The sequence below is a fragment of the Drosophila subpulchrella genome, chromosome 2L (assembly GCF_014743375.2).
Source record: "Drosophila subpulchrella strain 33 F10 #4 breed RU33 chromosome 2L, RU_Dsub_v1.1 Primary Assembly, whole genome shotgun sequence".
Lineage (NCBI taxonomy): Eukaryota > Metazoa > Arthropoda > Insecta > Diptera > Drosophilidae > Drosophila > Drosophila subpulchrella.
This window is the reverse complement of record NC_050610.1, coordinates 4436800-4456688: the sequence shown is the minus strand read 5'-3', so window position 1 is coordinate 4456688 and position 19889 is coordinate 4436800. Positions and strand designations below refer to the sequence as shown.

The window sequence follows — 19889 nt, the reverse complement described above, 5'->3', positions numbered from 1 at the left end:
TCGAACGGCAAAACGTCGGTCACACTGCAAAGGTGTGGAAATCTTAGTTTCCACAAAACGAGCAAATATTTGCATTTTTCAAGCCCCCAAATTGGCTAATTAGAGTTTTCATTGGATCGAATTTGCCACCGAACCCCCGAAACGGAAGTGGCTGCTTAATGTTTGTTGTGTTGCCTGCTGCGGGTCGAAAAGTGTGACGGGCGGTGAGTGTGCGGAGAGGTGTGAACTGCGACCAAAACCGAACTGAGTGTGTTTTAAATCGAAGTCGCAGTGGGAATAGAAAGTGCCTGCACAGAGACACAGTGTATTGTTGCGATTCTGTGCAAATGTTTCAGTGCGAAAATCGCGTAAAGTCGCCCCAAAAGCCACACACTCACACAGCGACGTCCGCGTACTTGGGTGCTGGGGCGTGTGTGTGAGTGCGTGACGGTCTAATTTGCGTTGGTGGGGGCCCAAAGATATACGTATACGTATGGCATATAGAGGTGCCCACGTAAAGCCCTCAGGTCGGAGCCCCCAGATAGTGCCACCAGAAAGGGGCGCATTATCGACTAATCTCGCCGGGACAGTGTGAATGCATCTTGCGGGGGTGACTTGGGCGTTACGCCCTTATCACCGCACTGTGGGTGTCGTTTCCGTGGGGTGTGGTCCAGACGTCGAATACCAGTCGTGCATATCACAAAATAATTCAAATAACAACTGGGTGTTTGTGGATAAGAAGTCTGAAATGGATAAGCATCTCTTGGAATCTATGACAATACGTACCAAGCTGTTGTGACTCTTTTTAGACAACGGATTAGTGCACTAGTGATACATTTTCCTAACGGCTATTTGAGAGCCTTCAAACTAACAAATCAATAAAACGTTGAGAAAAATAGTCTTATAATATTCAGCTAAAATATACTTTTTCATCCATTTTAGTAGTTCCAAACAGAAAAAATAATTTAAAATTAAACATTTACTCAATATAGTCTCAACCAGGGTAATCCCATCCCACATTTTATATTAGAGAATTTGGACTACTAGAGCAGATCTATCATAATTTGATTGATATAAAATACTGCTTTGCTTGTACTGAGCTTATTTCCACTTACAATTAGCTTATAAGCTTATAGAAAACTTGACTGTGGGCTTAAAAATTGTGTTATATCAAATTTTGTAATTAATTGATTGTTTTTAAAATAATCTTTAGACATCAGATTCCATATCACATCAAGTTATTAATTTCACTACTTAATTCGAAATTCGATTTTAAGGATTTCTAATCGGTTCAACATTAGAAAATCTGTCTAGCTTAGCTCATTTTAATTTAAATATTAATAAAAAATAAAAAATGGGCAATGTACAAACTATTTTTTCATCAAAGTTTAATAATCTAAAATTAATTATAGTTATTTTTTAAAATGTTGTTTTAGATTTGGGCTAATTCCAATTATGTATTTCAGTCGATGAGGACGCGCTAATTTACGGGTGTGCCAAGTTGGAGATAATTATTAATTGCGCCCGACCATGCCGCTGCCCAAGAGATCGATAGAACCCGTGCATGTGGCCCGCTCCGTCTACCAGCAGGATGAGCTGCAGTCCGTGGAGCTGGAGACGGTCACCAACACAACGCTGACGAACATCATCCGCCAGCTGTCCTCGTTGTCCAAACACGCCGAGGATGTGTTCGGAGAACTGGCCCGTGACGTGGGCAATATCGGGGATCGGGCCAACTCCTTGCAGGCTCGTATCGATCGCCTGGCCATCAAGGTGACCCAGCTCGACAGCACCGTTGAGGAGGTACCCCTGACGGACATAACTCGCAAAAAAGCGTTCAAGTCGGCCAAGGTATTTGACCAGCAAATCTTCTCGCGCGCCACAATGCCAGCGCCCATGATGGACACATATGCTCAGTGCGACAAGCCGCCGCCGCTGGACAAGCTCAACGTCTACAGAGATGATGGCAAGGACGGACTCAAATTCTACACGGATCCCAATTACTTCTTTGAGCTGTGGCGCCAGGAGATGCTAAAGGACACTGAGCGTGTGATGCACGACAAGGGCAAGAAGCTAAACAGACCGCGGCAGGAAGGAGGAGCCGGTGGACCGGCTGGACGTGGCAACAAAAAGCAGAAGACCAAAATAAGGGTGCCGCACAACACGCGCGAGCAGCAGCGACAACGTGCCCTGGTGCACGGCGAAACATTGATGCCCAACAACGTCATCTACCGCACACCAAACTCCATGGTGAACGAAGAAGCCGGATACGGAAGTAAGTACTTCGCAACGGGATTGGTTACCGGAAGAGCCAAGTACTCAGTGCGAACCAAATTGATAGGATGTTATTGGAACGTTTGTTTCACGCACTGAATATTTGCACTTGTCTTGCAATCGAATGGTATATTTTAATTATCAATTATGTCCTGTCTGCCCGTGTAGTTCAGCTAGTCAAAATACAGACTGTGGGCGAGGCTGACATCGATTTGCGGCAATGCACTCTCGATGCGCACCACCAAGTTGTCGGTAATATCCAAGACGTAGGTACGATGATGGGGCCCCACGTGGCTTTTATTTGCGCCCGGCTGACATCCCACGATACAGATGTTCCCGCCATTCATTCACCTACTTCACTCAAAAGCTCGCTAGTTTTCGATTCGCCTCAAAACCCAGATCGAGGATCACTAATTCGTATTATTTTGCAGTTGCTCTAGTTAGAATTAACCCACATTATCACGACCCAGAGAAAGGTGACCGAATCACGGTTTCCAGAGCTTACAAATCCGTCACACAAAAAGCTCTCTATAAGATCTTTTGAACAGAATACCACACAAAAAAGGTTGAAAATGTTTTTGTGTTTATTAAAATATTCCGTAAATTTAGATCTTTAAACAGTATCCCAAAAAATTGTCTCTCAGTTTTTTAAAACAATGACTAACGAAAAAAACACTTGAGGCATAATATCATTTTTGACAGAGAAGAGTCATTTTAACCCTGATGATTCTCTAATTTTGAATGAGAGATCATTTCGACTAAAAACAATCCCTCTTAGGGACGTAAACAAGGTCCATAATACTTTCTACTTCATACTCCGAATCGACAACCTTTTTTCACAGCTTTTGTTTATTTGCATGTCGTTTTAATAAATTCTTTTTCTGGTTTTTCGTTACGATATTAATAAACGTAAACTTAATTAGCTCTGTAATTTCGAATGGATCAATCGCGCATAATCATCTCATTTACAGATACAATAAAGCCTTATAATATGCTTTCGCATTTGGAGAATAACAGTAATGTCACCAAGCAAACCGCCGTTGCGATTGCAGGTTAGACATCCACACACCTTAAAGCAAGCTCAGCAAAGACTATAAGTGTTCTTTCACACGCTTCTATCCTATTACCTTTCTAGCAACCCCTTTTGATTTTATTAGCATATCTGTGTACAGAGAACTCTCTATTCAAACTAACAGTCGAAATCGCGGTGATTTTATGAGTTTCGTGTTCATGCAAAGTGCAGATCTTTTATCACAAAACACTGTAAAACTAGACATTTCTTACTTTGTAATGTTTAAGTAACGTGTATGCACATTATGGTTACAATGTGTTTTGCATATTGACTAAATTCATTTCATACTCGCGATTTATGATTGAGCCGCAGTTTTTGTTTAGGATCCTCCTATCTTTCTGTTGTAGTTCAGTCAATTTCCATATCTACGTCTACATGTCACTCTGCAGCTTTACTAATTCCTTTCTGTCGCCACATCTTGTTCTATGATAGTTTCTCTAAATTGTTTTCTGTGCAGCGAGCTTAAAAAGACTGCAAATCGGTATGATGTTTGTATTTATCAAAATTTATATACGAGTCCAGCGGCCAGTCTCACATGCACAGAAATTCTGAATTGCTTGTAATTACATGTCTTAATGTTCCTCAAGTGTAATTACACAATAATTGGCGTGTTTTTTAAATGAGATGTGTGTCCTGTAAAAACGTTGCTTGCATTCGGCGAAAGTCAATAGCTCTAATGTTTCCCATCCGTTTTTCTAGATATGGGAGTTTACGATACTCGTCCACCTCGACCTAACTCGATCGAGTTGAACCGAAGCTACCATTCCGAGCAGATCGATGGTACCTACGAGCAGCTTCCTCCCCAGATGGGCAATCAGTATGCGGCCACCTTCGGCAACGGAATGGGTGGACCCCAGCAGATGCACATGCAGCATCAGCAGATATACGACGCAGGGCTGTATCAGTCACACGCGCTGTACGGCCAAACGGGCCAGGGTGTCATGTCGCCGGAACCCATCTACGGACCGGGCACACCATCGCGGAATAAGCCGCGTCCCTCGCAGCCGCCACCGGCTCCGCCGTCGAATGGCAGCGGTGGAGGCACGCCCACAGCCTCAAATGCCAACACTCCGACCCGGGGCAGAAGTATGTCGACCAGTCGGGACGCCTTGCCACCGCCTCCGCCAGTTCCAGACGTCATTTCACCAATGTCCGCCATGAACGGAGGCAACAGCGGCCACATGGCGGCCAAACTGCTTGGCCGGGCAAACAGTTCGTCGGGAGCTGGATCTCCGCAGATGACCCCCAACAGCGTCCAAAATGCCAATGATATGGTCATGACGCAGCTGAGCAATACTTTCCACAGCATCGGGATGGCGGGCAACCAACTGAACTCCCTTAGCGACTTGCCGCCACCACCGCCGGTTCCAGATCAGGTTTGTTACATTGTTGTTTTGATTAAATCTCAATTATACATAACTAATGGGAATCCCTTGCAGCATTCGCCCAAGATGTCGCCACCTAACGCCGCTCCACCGCCGCCTCCTCCACCACCACCTGTAGAGGAGGGAATGGGTAGTGGCAACCAGCACACGCTGCGCCCGCACCAAATTCTGCCCAAATCATTGGCCAACGGCGAAATGCAGCCTGGCCAACAAAATGGTGTGCCACACATTGTCGCACCTAAAAAGATGTTGCCTCCATTCCACGACCCACGCAATGATTTGATGAAGGCCATTCGGGATGGTAAGTAATTCCATGAAATATAGTTAATTAACATAGCTTTAATGCTAAATATAGGACGTACAAACCTTCCACTCATTTAAAGGCCAATTTCTTAATATGTAGTTGTGGATATAAAGTACATACATATGCATGTTCCTGATCAGGATTACTAGCCGAGTCAATCTAGCCATGTCCGTCTGTCAGTCTGTATAAACGTTGAGATCTCGGAATCTATTAAAGCTAGTACGGTATGGATTACCCATGTAGATTTTAGAGCTTCTTGCGCAGCGGTATGCCAGGCCCACGCCCATAACAATAAAACTTGGTAAAAACAAATAGAAATTAATTTTATCGAAATGTTAAGAATCGTTCACTTGGCATTTTTATTTTAAAAGTTATGACTAGGTTAATCTGGCTTTGAAACAGAGTAACGGTTATCTGATAGTCGGTTTATTAATCAAAATAATTTTTTCAGGTATTACTTTACGCAAGGTTGAAAAGTCGGAGCAGAAGGAAATCGAACGCAACGCGGCGCCACTGGATGTGGCCTCAATCTTGGCCAGACGTGTGGCTATCGAATTATCAGAGTCCGAAGATTCCGATAGCGAGGACGACAGTGAGGGCTGGATAGAACCAAATGAAACATCGGCTTGATCCCTGATTAACTCGTTAAAGCCCGAAATAATTTTAAAAAACAAAAAGAAAAAGTAATTCCAAAGAGAATTAATCCATACGATGGTCTAAACCAAGCGTGGTATGCAATTGGATTACACAAAAGCACCAAAGCTTTTCTACCACCCTTTAAACAAAATACACCTAATCCTAAATCATATATCTAAAATCAAAAACTTTAATAGAATTGTATATACACCAACGAGTAATTATCGTTAAAGTAATCGCTATAGTAAACGCATTTGAACTTTAAGCCTAGACGACAATCCAGAAGAAGCGATTCGTTGTTTTTTCGCTTTTCTGGGAGTCAAGGTCTAAATAGATATGGGCTTCTGTATCATAGTAGTCGGTGTTTGGATATTAAATTATAAATAATCGATATTATCACTGAACTCAATCCTACCCCAAACTTGCAATCGATACGATTAATAAAAACACTTATCCAAAACGAAAATTTAGAATTTTGTAAATACAAATACATTAAAATATCGAACTCCGTAGCATTTCAATATACTCAGCAAGCTATGAATTTGTATTATCCTTGTGAAAGTTAATTACCTGTATAATTAATAACATACGTTTCACGAAATAAGAAGCCATGGATGTGTGGTCAAGTAAGCGAACATTGATGTATGTAATTTTTCTTTATATAAAGTAAAATATATAATATAAATAAAGTAATTATACTCAAAATTAAAAGAAATAAACTTTCGTGTTCTTGAAATTTCTTTTTATTGTTTGTTAGAAACTTTGACAAGATTTCCATTGGTAATGATTAAATACCGGAATTTATAGATGTCAAATTAATTTTAAATCTTAAGGGTTTTAAATAGGATTTGTTCCCGAAGGAATTTTAAACGGATTATGGGTACAGCATATTCAGCTTAAAGCACAAGTGTTCAAACAAAATGGAAAATATTCGTAAAACGAAAAGGCCTGGGCTAGTTTTTTCACTGCCTGTTACGGCGCAAAGTTTTTCTTAATGAATATAGATTTAAAGATAATAAAACTTCTTTTCAAGCGCATTTTGCGGAATGGAGTGTAAGTTTGTACCGACAAGGGTAGCAAGTTTTTTGGCATACTGGCAAACGGCAGGCACACGTGTGGTGCCGGACCAATTGTAGTACAAATGGCACATCTTATAGGTGAGCTTTTGCATTTTTTCGGGGCTGATACCCATGTTACTGTAAAGGACGTTGTAGCTAGTCGGCGACACTGTTCCCTGGCGAACTTGTTGCGAAACCAGATAGAAATCGTAGCGCTCGGGAAGAGTAATAACGTCATCGACGACAGTTCCAGGCGGTGGGTTTTGTCCATTGAGAAAGAAACGCGCGTTCATCGATTTGGTAACCACAATGTAAGCTAACTGCGGTGGAGGAGAATTGGCTCGCTTGTATTCCGCTTGCAGTTTTTCTATGATGTCCTTCACCTCATACTCGAATAGCTGCTTTAGAGAACCTGAGCTGACACCGTCCCGATAAAATACTATACGGGCGGGTAGCTTCTTATGCTCTCGATGATACTGACGCAGGGCCTTCCCTATCATTGGCCAAAGGGTGTTGGACAGCACATCGAAGGCACTGCACTCCGAGACGGTGCTGAAGTACGTAGAATTCTGTTGAAGATCCATGGAAGCGACCAACGCTCCGTAAGCCCTCTTGCGATCACGTGTGCTCTTTGCAATGTCAAATCCGATCGTCATTAACCCAGACAAAGGTAGCTCGATCATCCAGGGAGTATATCCCAACTTGCAATTCAATTGGATTGCTATTTTTGTAGCAATGCTCATAAGGCTACGATTGGAAGCAGTTTTAGTGGTCACGACTTGAGTTGGCACAGCTCTATCAACATATCCTCTCTTTTTAATCGCCGAGTATCTGAAATTAAAAAAAATTAGTTTGTGATAACAGGTATTTCAACTATACATTTTTTTATATGCATATGCAAGAGGTAATTCAATTTATTACAATCACCATATTTTTTCAGAAAAACAAAAATTACTTAGTTATAAAAAAAATTTGACATAAATACCTTTCAACGTTGATATTGGGGACCAGGCATAAGATCAGTTTGAGATCCGTCCGGGCACAATCATCCAAAGCACGCACATATGTGGCGGTGCGATCGTCATAAATTTTGACTCTAGAAATACAAGTATTTATAGATAGAGTAAAGAATAACAAGAAAAAAAATTATAGGCATATGAAACCACGCTTTACGGATTTCTCTCGATCCACAAGGGATTGGCGAATCCGTAAGGTTAGGTATGGGTGCGTTTAATAAGCTTACTCCTGGGGGTTTCTAATTCTGAGACCCATTCCACTAGCTGCTCTGAACAAATGCTCAAGCAAATTTCTTAGTTCACGAGAATTTCTCTCTGGAGCAATGACTGCCCAGCGATCGATGCCTTCGGATGGAGTGGTAAGCATCTTTTGGTCTCTGAAAGATCTTGTCCAATCGGCGCTTTCCCCAGCCGGAACCCTGAAAACATTATTTTATTGGAACGCACTACGTTAGTATTTCCACGGACTCACTTTCCCTGTTGGAACACTATCTTCTGCGGTTCGATAATGCGGCCTCTTACTTCCGTGAGATTCTTGTCGAGATCCATGTTCCAGTCTTTTAGTACTTTCACACTTTCTGGAGTGCTTTGCAAGCGGTGGTTGAAATTTCGCAGTCGATCTATGCGTTGCTTGGGATTCATTCGCGTGTGACCATGCATGGCTCGCATTAGTCTGAAAAGAAAGTATCCATATAACTAAATTGGGACCTAAATAAAGCTATCTTAAATCTACTAGCAGCAATTCACTTGGGGGACACTAGTCATGCAAAGATCATTTTGTCTGTCCCAAAAAAACAGGATAAGTGTAAGCCAATCAAATACAGTGGCATCCTTTTAAAACCCTTATCCCCAGTAGAAAAGAAAGTAGGGTTAGTAAGTCAATTTGGCCTGTAGACCTAAAGTTAAACTCCACAATAAATATAAATTTGATAATGAATTGAAAGCCGTTGAAAATTATTATATTATTAATCGTGAAGCTAAACACCGGCACTTCGAATTGCAGCGTGCCGAAAGTATAAAAATGTTAAATTGTATTTATTTAGTAGATCGTATAATACATTTTTGTCACAAAAGTTGATATCCGAACTTTTGTTTGTTAAGGAGGTGTTTTTGTTTGATATCAGAAGTTGTTTGTTTTAAGCATCAATCATAAAATTAGTCTACTTTCCCAAAAGCCGTAAAACATAAGTTACTTATATGGAACTCTTAATAGCAATTTAAATGATTCCATAACTTTAAAAAAGCGTTTGGATACGCACATACAAAGTCAATGTTGTCCAAAGTTGAGGAATGTCAAGGGCTATACAATTTAAAGATTTAACAGAAATCGATTTTGCAAAAATAATAAAAAAAAGATTGCCCCTAATTTTGTAACGATGGTATTTAGACAAATCATGTTAGGAAGGCATACACGGTATTTCAATACAATTATCCAACGACACATAGCACAAGCATGTAGCTTTAAAAATTCAGAAGTTACGGGTGTAAAACTATATATATATTAAGCTGTTTAACATCATCTAAAACGTCCAGGACCTTAAAATAGAGGTTGGATACGGACAAAAAAAGTTGAACGCTCAGGCAGTGTTAGATGTTCTGAAGTGGTAAATGTATTCATTCTTGTTAATTAATAACTTTAAAAAGTGACTTTTTACAACAACGTGTCGTGTGTCAGAAGCTGAGGAATCTAAAAAGCTATATACTTTTAGGATTAACCCAAAATCGTTAGAGCCGTTTTTGAGAAATAAAAATAATCTAAAAAATAAGAATTAAAAAAAAACGTTTGTCCTTAAATTTTAAACTGTGATACTTGGACAAATCATGTTAGAAAGGCGTACAAAGTATTTCCATATACCATTCTAACGACATATAGCACAAGCCTGTAGCTTTAGTATTTCACAAGTTACGGGTGTACAAATATAGCTATTTATTGCTGTTTTCCTGCCAAACTAGCGAGAATTTCTCAGGACCCTAAAATAACGTTTTGGGACAAACTGACAAACAAAATAACATTTTAATTTTGAGAAGTCCTCCAAAATCTTGTTTTGCTTATTACTTTTGAACGGAGCATGCGATTTAAAAAAATTTAGCTATTTTAAGTGAAAATACAACTAGACTAATGAAGTTGTGCATTTATTCCCAACGGCCCCAGCAGATCAAATTTTTTCTAAATTTTCACTTTTACACTTTCACCGCTATTTCTCCCAAATTAATTGATTTTTTCTTAATTCTTGGTATGCAATCCTTTTTGTTTTTGCAACACCTTTCGATTGATTTATCACTTATAACGATCTGACTATCACAGGAGATTTTCATTTCTTCGTGTATATAAAGTAACCGCCTTCGCACACCCTCCTTGTGCGCTGCATCACGACGTGGACTCGTTACTCGTAGAGTAAAAGGGTATACTAGATTCGTCGGAAAGTATGTAACAATTAGAAGGAAGTATGTATCGAAAATCTTACTGAAAGTTTGATCGCATATCGTCAGTAAGACCAGTAACTCGGCAAAGCTCGGGAATAAGGACCACCAATTCACTGGCGTTGGTTTTTTGAGCCGAGTCTCTATTTTTCGATATCAACAGCGGCTGATTATGATCCCGTATGCGTATGTTATATTTCTGTAGAAAAATAAATAAAAATAAAAATAATAATTTTAATTGTAAATCTTTGGCATATGAAAAAACTTACAGTGAGGTAGTACTCCACAAAACTGATGTCCCTACCCTTGCAACTGAATGTTGACTTCGGAGTTTGCCCAAAGTCAACATCATTGATACGGTAAGTTTTGTTATTATAATCAGTTAAAACAATCAAATCCAAAACATTCACACGGAACTCATCCTGGTGTCTAGCAGGATTTTGCGAGCAACGTCGCAAAATATCATAGACCGTTTCAGTGCGCATAACTTTGTGAGTTATCTCGGTGGACAATAAGATATCCTTTTCGTGTTGCCGGATCGATGTTTCATAGCCCGGCCACAGTTCCATTCTGAACTCTCTAATTTCGACCTTAAATTTAAAATGTTTTAAATTATTTTCAGTGTTTTCAAATACCATTTTACCTTAGCTCGCGGATCAAAGAGATTGCGTCCCACTAACTCAAGCTTCAGACCTTTCATCGAGCGGCGCAATATTAGATTTAACACTTGCAAAAAGCGAGGCTCTGCAGTAGATATAAATCCAACAAACTTGATCGATATTTTGTAATCAATATCAAGTTTGGACTTTCCAGCAAGCACGGTTAATTGCTGATCGAATTTACGGGTGGTGAACAGTTGCAGTCCGTCAAAGAGGTAGCCCGATCCCAGGAGGTTAGCATGATTCGACAGTACACCCATACGGACGCGAGGATTCTCAATGCTTGGCTCGAACTCCACGTGGTAATGTACGATTCGCCACTCCGGCTTAGTATTTAGTCGAAAGAAGTTGGTTTGCAGCATTACTGGTTTTCCGTCAGTTCCTTTTTTAGATACCAAGTCAGCTGGCCGGGAATTCACGATCTCAAAGAGATCGCCCCGCGGCTTACGCTCTGGAGGGCCACGCTCCTCCCGCCTGGGAGCTGGATCAGGCACATCTCTCTCTCGATCATGCGGAATGTCGCTGCGCTCGACACGAGGATCTGGTCTTGAACCACCTGGCCTCGAGCCATCCGATGAAGCCCCTTTGAATATTTTGCTTTGCTGTATACAAATTAAGATAAGATGTTAATTAACTTGTGTGCAGCGGGCCATAAGGGAGAATTTAATATGCATTTAGTCGAGGGTAAATCATTTTTCGTTACCAAAGCAGAATACAAATTTTAACTGAAATGTCTCGGCTCTCGTTAAAAGCTATCAATTGACCTTTAAACTTTCCAACGAATGTAGTATATCAAGTAGCGGCCTCGACTATCAGATACCCTTTAAAGGGGCGCAAGGGAGAGCAAAGCGACTGTTGCCAAAATTGCGGGTTAAGCTTTCTGGCCCGGAGGAACACGTTTATGTTCACCCACACTTATAAAATTGACACTCAAAGATTTTTTTGGTGTATATATATACTTCAACAAAATCCGTATTATCAAATATTATCTTCAACTAACCTTGCCCCACAAGGAGTGTTATGAATTGTTGCGAAGTGTCACCAAAATTGGTAAAGATCACAAAATAATGAAAAAAGAAGTTCGCGGTTTGTTACAAAAATTCGCTTCAGAAAAAAATTACATTAAAAAATCTCGTGAACGACCATTGTCCAATAAAGTATATCGAACAGAATGAAGATATTTTATCAAATGTGACAGGAACCCTTGTTTTTATAGCAAAACCGGGAACTTTGATATTCAATTACAAGAGAATCATGTCCGACCGCCAAGTTCATTTTGCACGTAAATTCTTAAGAAATCGCGGTCCATCGAGAATAATTTTTTCGCGAATTTCGGGGGTGAGTCCCCTAATCTAGAGTATTACCATTTAGAAAAGTCCCCCAGAATCTTGTTTTTTGCATAACTTTTCAACTTGTTAACACCAACCCCACAGCTCTATATCCCAAACCAAATGATTTTCTCAAATTCAAAATAATTGTACTTGGCACCTTACACGGCCTTTTGGAAGGTTATTGGGTAAATATCCTTGCACATGTCCATCTATCATAAACTTTAATCTGCACAGAGAAGTTCTGAGGACTGACATTAGCCTTTAATATGATCCTTTCACCTATGTATGTGCCATGCATTTTTGCATGGTGAGGGTCCTTTAAAACGCCATTAACGGTAAATACGGCTCCCCGTACCCATTCCCTTATCTTATTATATGATTTTTTCCGATCCTGCAAATAAAATATTACTTTTCGCAGAGAAAAGGTATTTAATTTTTATGTTCTTAAAAAAAAAACCCATTTTTAGTTTAGTTTAAGGTACTTACAAGATTTTATAATACTAATTTAGCAATATACCATTTGAAATTAGAATTCGAACTAATCCAAAATTCTTAAAAATACAAAAAATTATATTCCCAATAGTGTCGAAAAACACCGAAGCTATAATTTGTTTCATATTATTTTCGCACTAATTTTCCGATCATTCCTATGGCATATAGTCGGTTACAGTCGTCCGATTATGATAAAATTAAATTCGAAATTCAGAACTAATTAAAAAATGTTATTTCCAAGCTTAGGAGGTTATATGTTAAAATATCTTTATTGCAATCTAATAAGATAAAAATCCAAAGAGGGCGAAAAAATGTTCAATTAACTCTTAATAAAAAAACATGGAAAAATCGTACGTTATGATATACGTACTTAATACAATAAAAAAAAACAAATGGAGATATTTCCTTGGGAACAGACTCGATAGAAAACTACATGAATCCTTGCCAATATTATGAAAATGATAGCTCAATAAGCCCTATCATATACACCAGGGGTCGGCAGCGGCCTATTTAGTGAGCATAGGGAAGTGTTCTGCCCATCCTCTGTACGCTCACGTATAACGTAGATGTTCGTATGACTTCGGCAAGGGTCTTCGGGTCTTTTTTCTATCAGCTTTGGCGCGCTTTTTTTGGCTGCTGCGACAAAGATTCTCAGTACAAAACAGAGAAACCGTCAGGCTTCAGAGCGCTGCGCGCCAACTTCGTGTTTTTACACTCACACTAACGCAAGGCAATCTTGTGATGGTATGTGTGTGCCGACCACTGATTAACACTAAGCAAAGAGCTAAAAAATTATACCGAATAGCAAAATAAAAAATTCAGAAAATGTTTTTTTATTTGCATTAAGTGCGTACGAACGTACGATCGCGACCCGTGGAAATGCCCATATTAGATAAATAAATAAAATTTAAAAAATTTTATAATTTATATTCCGTTTCCAAAAAAAAATTGTGAATTTTTTTAAATACATGTAGTATTGGACAGTTGAAGTTCAAGGTGCTAAGTGTGCTAACAGTTAAGATCTTTACTGTATGTAGATAGAATGGTATGGCTGCAAATCATATTATAAACAAAATCCAACTAGCAAGCCTTCCAATTTGGCGGGTATTTCGTTTGGGAAACGTACTATCTCTTTTTAGAGAGAACGGGACAACCACATGAAAACAATACACGCAGTTTTAATTAGGAAAGAGATGGCGATACAACATATTGGCCAAATGCTAAGCATTATCTGCTAAATATTTTTTATTCTCCTTAATAGCCATTTAATTTATTAGTGAAATAATAATAGCATACATTTGCCCCTTGCCCCTTTTACTCATCAACAAAAATTTTTAGGTGTGCTTTTCTGAAAAGCATTCTTTGAGTCTGCTTTATACGCATTTCTTGGCAAAATAAAAAAAGAGAGATTGATGGCAAACACTATTGGTGCTCTACATTACAAGGGATTGTAAATAAAATAAATTGTGTTTCTAGTTAGGTTTTGCTTTTGTTGTCATCTATCTTAAATATTAAAAGAGCAAAAAAATAAAAATGGCCACTATACAGAAATTTTACTTCCAAACTTGTATTAGTAGTTGAAAGAAGCGATTTAACATGTACATATGTTGTACATATGCATATTCGTGGAACAAAATGTATTTCCTTTGAAAGAAGCGCATACACAGCAGAAATTTGAGATGAGTTTAAGCTTGCAGAAGAATTTTACTGCGAAATTGAACACTTTCTTACAATGTGCTGCCCAGAAAAGATTTGTTTGAGCGTTTTCCAGACATATCCACAGCGGCTTTTTGTTTGTTTATTCAATTTTGATTACCAGTGTTTCTCTTTGGGACAGGCTTCGAAAATAAGAAACACGCAGAATCTTGTTTATACTAACACACTCACATTATTTAAACGCGTCTAGGGAAACTATGTGTGTATGTTTAAGCGACACCCCCATAACGGAATTTGTGCGAATGTGCTTATGGAGGCAACAATTTTACCGTTTCTAAATAGTTGATACATGAAAGAATAATGTACTTACCGGTCCATCTCTATTGCCTCGGGAAGTTGAGGGTTCTTCCTCATCAAGTGGACGCCTGCGCCCACGTCCCTGATCATCAGCCATTATTCCAGCTTTTTAACTCAACTTTTTAACTTTTTAACTTTTTAACGAACCGGCGAAGAATGAAAGAGACTTTGAAAACGACGCGCTGATTCAGATGAACTGAACTGAACAACTAGGGCTGGATCATAAAACCGATGATTATTCTACTATCGATTATTTTAAGCCGCAAGCCAATCGGCTTTGAAAATACATAGGGTATTCGCTAAACTATTTTGAACCGTGGAATTTCGTTTACTAGTCTGTCTGCTGTTCCATACAAATTTAATTGTCAGAGACCTTTGCAATTCAACAACCTTGAGTTCTCATCTTAAATTAAAAAGTAATAACAAATCTGTAACATCAAAATTTCTTATATTCGTATCTAATTAAATAATTAAATTAAATTACAGTTGTTTGGTAATTTTGCAAATTGAAATTATCTGCTGAATTTGTAACAATTCAGCAATTGTAAAGTTGAGCCTTTAAAAACTCTGTCTATTATTTATTAATTTTATTACCTCACCTACCTGTGTATTTGATATCGTTCAGAGCCATAAATGAAATCAACTAATCAACAAGTACACAATTTTTTGACTTGGTTTATTATTTATTTTTAAATTGTCAATCACAAAAAATATATATGTGCATTGGTTTATAAATTTAGTTATAAAAATTATAAAAATACATAATAATTTAAAAATACTGAACATTTTATAACTGTTCACGGGCGTTTTCTTTATTAAAATTTTATACTTTATCGAGAGGTTTCTAATTGACCTATTTTTAAAAAAATTTTAATTTTCATTATAATGCAACTTAAAATATGCTAGGGTGGACTTTGTATTACAACTCAATATGGTGTATTACTTTTACATACCTCATATAACATACACGATTATTCGTTTATAAGTTTGCTATCCCTTTCGCTATCAGTAATAGTTTATCAATTATTATACATACAAGGGTGGTCAAAAATATTTTCACAAAAAAAAGTTAAATATATTCATAATTTGAACTTACATCTTGTTAACTTTGGCATCAATGGGAAGGTAATTTAAATGCCGTTTGAATGATACAATACATTTCTTAACACATTCAGTACTTATTGAAAAGGACGAATTTGTGTGAAAATGTCCTTTTTGAACTTTTTTCCTCGACTTGAAAACTTAAATTTTTTGATGCAAAAAGTTTCTTCAAACAAAAATAATAGTAACTGCAAAAAGAATTTTTCAAAAATCATTTTGCTTATATTTTTTATGATTTTTTGAAAATGCTTAGAAACATGCATTTTAGCCATATTTTTCTCTTTTTCATACAAATTTTTTCCGACAGTGTCACCTTTAAAAAATCATAAAAAATAGAAGCAAAATAATTTTTGAAAAATTCTTTTTGCAGTTACTATTATTTCTGTTTGAAGAAACTTTTTGCATCAAAAAATTTAAGTTTTCAAGTCGAGGAAAAAAGTTCAAAAAGGACATTTTCACACAAATTCGTCCTTTTCAATAAGAACTGAATGTGTTAAGAAATGTATTGTATCATTCAAACGGCATTTAAATTACCTTTCCATTGATGCCAAAGTTAACAAGATGTAAGTTCAAATTATGAATATATTTAACTTTTTTTTTGTGAAAATACTTTTGACCACCCTTGTATTTCCGAACTAAAGTATATAATATAAATTTTCCAGAAAAACACTTGTTGTTCAAAAATAAATGGCATTGTTACCTTAAACTATAGTTTTATTGTTTCTTAAATTTAGGGCAAATAATCGCTGCAGAGCTTTCTGCACTACTTACTATAAGGTTAGAAACTAATAATATTTAATAGGTCTTGTCCGACAGTCAAAGATTTGATAAATTTGTAGAGTTATTAGTTAAGCCTAGTAGTAACAGCGACGAAGTCCGTACCAGCTATGGGAGAAAGAGAGAGGCAAACAGGCTGCATACAATTTTCGTCAAGTGTAAGTTGATCTAGGATCAAATAAGGAAATACCAAAAAAAATACCAGGAAATAAAATCGCGTTGCCAAACTCTTAATACCTCTGCATACAGCCGCTTAAAAGCGATCTTTGAATTTCAAGTGGATTATTGTGCACATAGAGAAACGCTAAAGCCTATCAGCTCGGCATAAGCAAACCGTAACCGAATGGAGAGGACGTGCATATACGATTGTTCCGAAAAAAAGCAAAATAAACGTAAAGCGAAGTACAATTTTAACGAAATGTTTTCAGCGCCAAATGATTATTTTATTGCTATATCAAATTAAGCAATGATGAAACTTCTATTCAGCCAAGAGTTGTCAAAATTGATAAGGACAATTGTGGGCCAACAGTGACGCCACGAGAATATTCACAAGTAAAACCATTTGGACCCTTTTAAATATTGGTTAAATTTTAAAAATAAATAGCAGTGTTACCCTAAACTATAGTTTTATTGCTTCTTAAATTTAGGGCAAATAATCGCTGCTGAGCTTTCTGTACTACTTACTGTAAGGTTAGAAACTAATGATATTTAATAGATCTCCGTATCATCCGTACTCCAGCTATGGGAGAGAGTGAGAGGCAAACAACCTGCATACGATTTTCGTCAAGTATAAGTTATTCTTAGGATCAACTAAGGAAATACCAAAAAAAATACCAGGAATTAAAATCGCGTTGCCAAACTCCTAATAACCTCTGCACACAGCCGCTTAAAATCGTACTTTTAATTTCAAGCGGATTCTTGTTCACATAGAGAAACGCTAAAGCCTATCAGCTCGGCATAAACAAACCGTAACCGAGTGAAACGTGCACATTCGATTGTTCCGAAAAAAAATAAAATAACCTTGAAACGAAATAAAATGTTAACGGAATGTTTTCAGCGCCAAAAGATTATTTCATTGCTATTAGCAAATTAATATTTTTTAAGTATTTACAACACCTTCTTTGCATACGGTTCTTTGACTACATCCATCGATGTCATCAATGTTTCCTCCACCTCTACTCCTGAAATCGAAGAGGAAGAGATGAAACTATCGACGGATCGCTTAGATAGTCAACTGGTGGTAAAGGAAACTGAGGTGGATTTGTACCAAAAGGTCTTCTATGCAGAACAAATTTTGTTTTAACTTAAGCCAAAAAAGTCTTCCATTTAACACTTAATTTTTCTTATTTTTTTTAAAGCAAAATGCATTTTGTTTTAACGTCGATGTTTTTGATCTTTAAAAATATCGAAAACATCGATGTTTTCGAACTCTTATGGTTGGAAGGTTCTGCACCAACAATAATTGCGTTACAACGGCGCAATTGCGGTGCGAATACACTTTTTTCTCAAAAAAATTGTAAGTCGATTACAGCTGTTCAAATATTCAACAGCAACAATTTTTAGTCGGTCTCTCCATTTCTGAAAATTTTTAAAGATTTTTCAATACTTATACTAATAACAGTTAATGGAATACCCTTAATTTGTTTTCAAAATAATTTGGTATATACCAACTTCGCTAGTTAAATTTCAAATCGTTGCTAGAGCCTTAAATACCACAAATACTACTGCGATGTCGGTCTGTACACGGTATTTTCAAATACTTAGAAAACAACCACTTTGAACAAAGTGTAAACAAAAAGTCAAGTAAAAATGGAAGATATAGACAAATTTTCAAATATTCTGAAAGATTTTGAATACTTTAGAGACTTTAAAAGTTTTCTTAATCCCAACAACAATGCTCGTAAGGTTACCCAAATAAAGAAGACACATCCGCGCTTCAACCCCCTGACTGATCTAAATGAGCACAAATTTCGATTGAAGTACCGGTACACGAAAGAAAACCTTCGCCGTATTATTGAAATTGTGCGTGACGACCTGGAAATTGAATATTTTGAGCCATTGAAAAGAGAACAAGTGCCAATAGATCTACAAATCCTATCCGCAATTCGTCTGTGGGGTGGAACCGAGGTAAATTTCTGTATGCTAGAGTTGTGAATTTGTGTGTACATCAAAACCGCGAAAGCACACTGTTTTCAAACTTGGCGCAATAACTAAATTTACTTTTTTATAGCACCCAAAACTAACTGCAATGGCCCATGGCGTTAGTTTACGTACTTTGGCGAAAATCACAAGGCGCGTTGCTTCAGTTTTATCATCAAAAGCATCTCGATATATCAGAATGCCGGCAACACTCTCCGAAAAGGAGCGAATGATGTGTTCCTTTCAAGCTATTGCTAATATGCCACAAGTAATCGGGGCTTTACTGCAGACAACAGTTCGATTTCAACCGGAAAACGTAGCAACGGAAGATATTGATGGGGAAGTCCTTTCTCCCGCATTCACAAAGGAGGAGGAGCTTCACCTCCAAATCGTTTGCGATGCAGCCCATAAGATAAGAGACCTCGATATTCGTCTGATCGAGGAAAATTCAATGCTCACAGACACCGAGATGTTCGGTCTGTCTAAAATAAAGGAGCGTTTCGAACAGAACGAGTTTCGTGGTCGTATTCTGCTGGGAAATGAAATGGTCCGCTGTTCGTCCTCCCTGTTCACACCAGTTCGATTTCCAAGAAACCAATCCGAGGAGCTCTACAACCACGCCCACTCAATAACCTATGCCTCGGCCAGAAAATGTCTCAACCTGTTGATGAGTCGCTTCGGCATTCTTGGCACTGAAATACACGGCTCCCACGGATCTGCCAAGCAAACGATAACGGCCCTATCCATTCTGCACAACATGGCAATGGAGTGGGCAGATCCCAGTATTGGTAAGTCAATTGTGTTTATGACACAACCTCAAGGAATCTTTATTTTAATGCTTTAAATGTTTTTTTCCCAGATACGGAGCAGAACATTTCGCCGTTCAATTCAACCTTCTTCAATTCCATAGGAAGAGCACCGAAGTCCGGGGAAGACAACAATAGGAGACAATTCATAAAAACTCACTTTGCATCCTAATAATTACAATTCTTATAAGAATTACTCTTGAATAATTTTCAATAAAAATCTACATATGTATGTATGTTCTAAGTCTGTCTATTTAAATTTATGAAAAGGGTTTAAGGTTATTCAAAGTTGAGTTGTGATCTTAAGGAAGAAAATGGTGAAATGACCTACCGATGAATGTTTGAGCAAGGATATATTATCGTACTCTCTGAAATTGAAACCATCTTTTACTAAAAAGGTGTAGAAAAAAATATGTTGTCTTGATT

General features: G+C 37.9%; 3 protein-coding genes across 7 annotated transcripts; 2 read left to right on the top strand and 1 right to left on the bottom strand.

Annotated features, from left to right (window-relative positions):
* Positions 1–13: 13 nt before the first annotated feature.
* On the top strand, positions 14–5915 carry LOC119548886 (wiskott-Aldrich syndrome protein family member 2). 5 transcript variants are annotated; one of them, XM_037856531.1, is made up of 7 exons: positions 14–203; positions 1446–2254; positions 2422–2523; positions 3225–3305; positions 4025–4701; positions 4765–5011; positions 5466–5644. In XM_037856531.1, exons 2-7 carry the CDS (start codon positions 1510–1512, stop codon positions 5642–5644), a joined length of 2031 nt encoding a protein of 676 aa, XP_037712459.1. In that variant the 5' UTR covers positions 14–203; positions 1446–1509. The 5 variants fall into 5 exon arrangements, with proteins under 5 accessions (XP_037712459.1, XP_037712464.1, XP_037712463.1 ...); XM_037856536.1 differs by lacking the exon at positions 2422–2523; XM_037856535.1 differs by lacking the exon at positions 3225–3305.
* Positions 5916–6375: 460 nt separating this feature from the next.
* On the bottom strand, positions 6376–14827 carry LOC119548885 (protein piwi). Its single transcript, XM_037856530.1, has 8 exons — positions 14654–14827; positions 10789–11406; positions 10415–10735; positions 10190–10344; positions 8197–8397; positions 7952–8143; positions 7694–7804; positions 6376–7539 (listed from the first exon to the last, which is right to left on the bottom strand). The coding sequence occupies exons 1-8, from the start codon at positions 14735–14737 to the stop codon at positions 6657–6659; spliced, it is 2565 nt and encodes an 854-aa protein (XP_037712458.1). The 5' UTR covers positions 14738–14827; the 3' UTR covers positions 6376–6656.
* A 3461-nt stretch (positions 14828–18288) lies between these two features.
* On the top strand, positions 18289–19674 carry LOC119546985 (putative nuclease HARBI1). Its single transcript, XM_037853639.1, has 3 exons — positions 18289–18645; positions 18749–19445; positions 19517–19674. Exons 1-3 carry the CDS (start codon positions 18328–18330, stop codon positions 19633–19635), a joined length of 1134 nt encoding a protein of 377 aa, XP_037709567.1. The 5' UTR covers positions 18289–18327; the 3' UTR covers positions 19636–19674.
* Positions 19675–19889: the final 215 nt, after the last annotated feature.